This window comes from Otolemur garnettii, unplaced genomic scaffold (assembly GCF_000181295.1).
Source record: "Otolemur garnettii isolate 467f Iridium unplaced genomic scaffold, OtoGar3 scaffold00003, whole genome shotgun sequence".
In the NCBI taxonomy this organism is placed as follows: Eukaryota; Metazoa; Chordata; class Mammalia; order Primates; family Galagidae; genus Otolemur; species Otolemur garnettii.
The window spans coordinates 25387359-25390787 of record NW_003852398.1 but is presented as its reverse complement, the minus strand read 5'-3'; the positions used below and the strand labels follow the sequence as shown (position 1 = coordinate 25390787).

Below are 3429 nucleotides of genomic sequence, written 5' to 3'. Positions count from 1 at the left end.
CTGAGGCAAGAGAATCGCTTGAGCTTGAGACTTTGAGATTGCTGTGAGCTACAATGCCATGGCACTCTATTGAGGGTGACAAGTAAGACTCTGTCTCAAAAAAAAACCAAACTCTAAAGCACAATTAGCCCATCATGAGCTTCTGGGGTGGATGGTGAAAGAAAGTTTTGGATCAATGGAATCAATGTCTTTTACCTCACTTAGAGGGATGGAGGTTTAGGCTGGTTCTAATTAATTCCTACGTTCCCTTAAGTTACTATTAGTATTTTTGGTCTAATTACAGTTCTCTTCCTAAGAAAAGCAGATCATAGCAGATATTCCAAAGTAGAATCGGAATCAGAGATAGAGTGAGAAGTGGAAGACAAAAGACCAGTTTGTTGTTTAAAGCACCTGCACATTTCCAGATCTATGAGACAGGGTAAGCGTACCATACTCTAGGTCTAAGAGGCAGGTTTGACAGACATTCTTCAATTTACTGCAGGTTTGGCACACTTCAGTCTTCTTGAAACGCATTCGGACTCCTGGGCACCAGCGAAACACTGTGAATGGCCTGGCACAGATCTGGAACACAAACCAAGAGCCACTGAGGGTTAATGATCCTGATCTAGACAATAGAGGAGATCTAGTAACAATGGAGGATTCAAGGATCCCTGACTTCAACAATCACCTAGTCTAAACTTCATCTGATGTTTCAATCCAATTCTCAGCACTTTTTCCCAGTAGTTAAACAATTCCCATAATACAGAAATGAAGTATTCAAAAAGTCAAAATTCCCCCCCACCCCGCAGAGGTAAGCACCATTACTAATATGAACTTTGATCTTTGGGGGGTGGGAGGTGTGAGAAGTGTCATATAATCCTCTGAGAATTTTATGATAGCTATGACCTTACTGCTTAGCTAAAACTAACCTAAGCACACACTCATGTGCATAGTCATACAAAACTTGGTACACAGATCTGTCTGGTGCCCTTCTGTAGACACCATGATAAGAATCCCTACATTAGAAAGTTCATTTTCTTACTTCCCACACTACATAGTTACCAGCCAATGAATACATCAATAATATACAGAGTGGCCATAAAGTTCATGCACAATTTAAATTTAAACAGTTGTAACTATGTATAAAAATTGTATAGCACTGACTTTTACTGGAGGACCACAAAACTTACTAAGCTAAAGACTAATTTGGTAGAAAAAAGGAAAATAAATAAAATCATTACTCTTTAACAGACATGCTTACCTTGCACTCTTTCCCATATTTTTCTTTGGTCTAAAATAGGAAAACAACAGAGAAGAATTGGAGTCGCAGAAAGAAAGAAACAGATATTTACTATTCCCCTATATATAATCCAGGAAATGTATCTGGAGATCTCTGGCACCCTAAAGAAAAAACAAACAAAAAAACCCCAACCTTTTTGGGGGAGGCAGGAAGCAGGGATATAATATATTCTAACAACATACTATGAGTTAGAGTATCTCATGAATCTATGGATCTAATATCAAGTAAGTATCTTCTATAGGCAGCATAGCTCAGTGCGTAGGGCGCCAGCCACATACACTGAGGTTGGCAGATTAGAGCCCCGCCTGGGCCTGCTGAACAACAGTGACAACTGCAACCAAAAAATAGAGTGTTGGGGCGGGCACCTGTAGTCCCAGCTACCTCGGAAGCTGAGGCAAGAGAATCGCTTAAGCCCAAGAGTTTGAAGTTGCTGTGAGCTGTGACACCACAGCACTCTACCAATGGCGACCTGCTGAGACTGCCTCAAAAAAAAAAAAAAGTCTTGAATATACTAATATATCAATACCACTGAGACTGATCACAGTAATAGAGCCTGAACCTAATTATTACTAACTGCTGCTAGTTTTACTCTAATTTATAAGGATGGGGGCACCTAACACTAAAAACACATGATGCATCAGCCAAAAGACATTTGATTCGGAATCAGGAAACCTAGTTTCCAGTCCTGGTTCTCCTCATAGCTTGCTGAGATCCCTGGAATCAGACTATCTAACATAAAACCCCAGCTCCACTCCTTATTTACTATACAAAATGACATAAATTCTCTCAGCCTTTGGTTAACAGACCTACTTTCTAGGTAAATGCTCAACAAACACTAGCTTCTATTATGACTCCTACATTACAGAATTATTGCATGACAGTCCTTTGCAATTCGTCCAGCGCTTTGGATTAGGAAAAGAGCATCATTCCCCCTACTTGTCTAAGACAAACACTTCCCATACAGTGTGCAAGTACCACAACATTGACAGAACATGAACAATAGCTCCCATTTCACATGTGATCACTCACCATTCGGATATATGGGTTTTCTCCAAGACACGTCTGGCACAGAATGGGGAAGTCCTAGTGAAAATGACAAATGTGTTTGAGCACCAGGCTCTAAGGACCCTGCCATCTCAGTCGCACAAGAGGGGGTGGCGGGCAGTGAAGGGGGTGGGGAACCAGGCAGGGCAGGAACCTCAAGTCCAGCACGGCCCGGTCGCGGGAGGGGGCGCTGTCTGCACTTCCGGCAGGCAGCGGGAGAAAAGAAAACCAGCTGAAATAGGGTGAAGGGGGCAAGGATGTAAGAGGGGCTGGTCCTGGGGCCCTAGCTAAGCCCACGCCCTCCAAGCCCACAGGACGATCGTCCTCCGGCCTCCTGCTCCGGCCCAGCAAGGCCACCGTGCGGGCACTTCCCGGAATTCCTTCGGCCGCGCCGTAGCCCGGGTCCTGCCCGCCCGCACGGTGCCCGGCTTCGCCGCCTCGTTCCGACCTCCTCCGGCAGGCACACTCACCGCATCCTCCCAGTTCTGCCTGTTGTAGGTGTTGGAACCTAGAGAGGTCGCCATCTTGGGAGCGTCGGGAGGCAGCGGTAGCTTCCGAGTTGGGAGAGAAGACCGCCACAATCCCGTCAAGCCCCGAGGCCGGTGCCGGGCCTGTCTACGTCTTATTTACGCGTCTAGACCCTCTTCCGGGGTGGGGCTTGCGTCATGACGTTGCCTGCTTTTGGAATTTTCTTTCTTTAACAATTGGGGTCCTGGTATGCTACGCTTTGATGCTTCTTTTGAGCTTATTCCCGGTTGGAATGAAGGGCCACGAGTACAGTGGATTTATTAAAGAATTGAGGAAGGAACAAGATCTGAATGAAGGGCTGAAGTGAGCACAGCGTTAGCTACCTCTGAGCGCTTTTGTGCCAAATGCTGGCACATTCTCACAGTGCCAATGTTTCATTTGATTCTTACAATAACCTCTCTATGGATTCGCCAGATTTAGCAAAATAAAACAAAAATTAAAAAAAACAAAAACTGACTAAAGTTGGATTTCAGGTAAACGAATCATTTTTTCTCTAAATTTTTTTTAATTTTTGCTTTCAATTTCTCCTGGCTTTCACTTTATCTTAGTTTGAAGTTTTTTGTTTTTTTTTTTTTTTT

General features: G+C 44.1%; 1 protein-coding gene across 1 annotated transcript in view; it reads right to left on the bottom strand.

The window, feature by feature from the left end:
* RBM22 (RNA binding motif protein 22) overlaps window positions 1-3022 on the bottom strand; it is a 13843-nt gene extending 10821 nt beyond the window's left edge. The window contains exons 1-4 of the mRNA XM_023514488.1: window positions 2794-3022; window positions 2309-2362; window positions 1241-1270; window positions 429-561 (exon numbers count right to left, since the gene is read on the bottom strand). Coding sequence (XP_023370256.1) covers window positions 429-561; window positions 1241-1270; window positions 2309-2362; window positions 2794-2847 — 271 coding nt within the window. The 5' untranslated portion in view covers window positions 2848-3022. The remainder of the gene's footprint in view (window positions 1-428; window positions 562-1240; window positions 1271-2308; window positions 2363-2793) is intronic.
* Window positions 3023-3429: the final 407 nt, after the last annotated feature.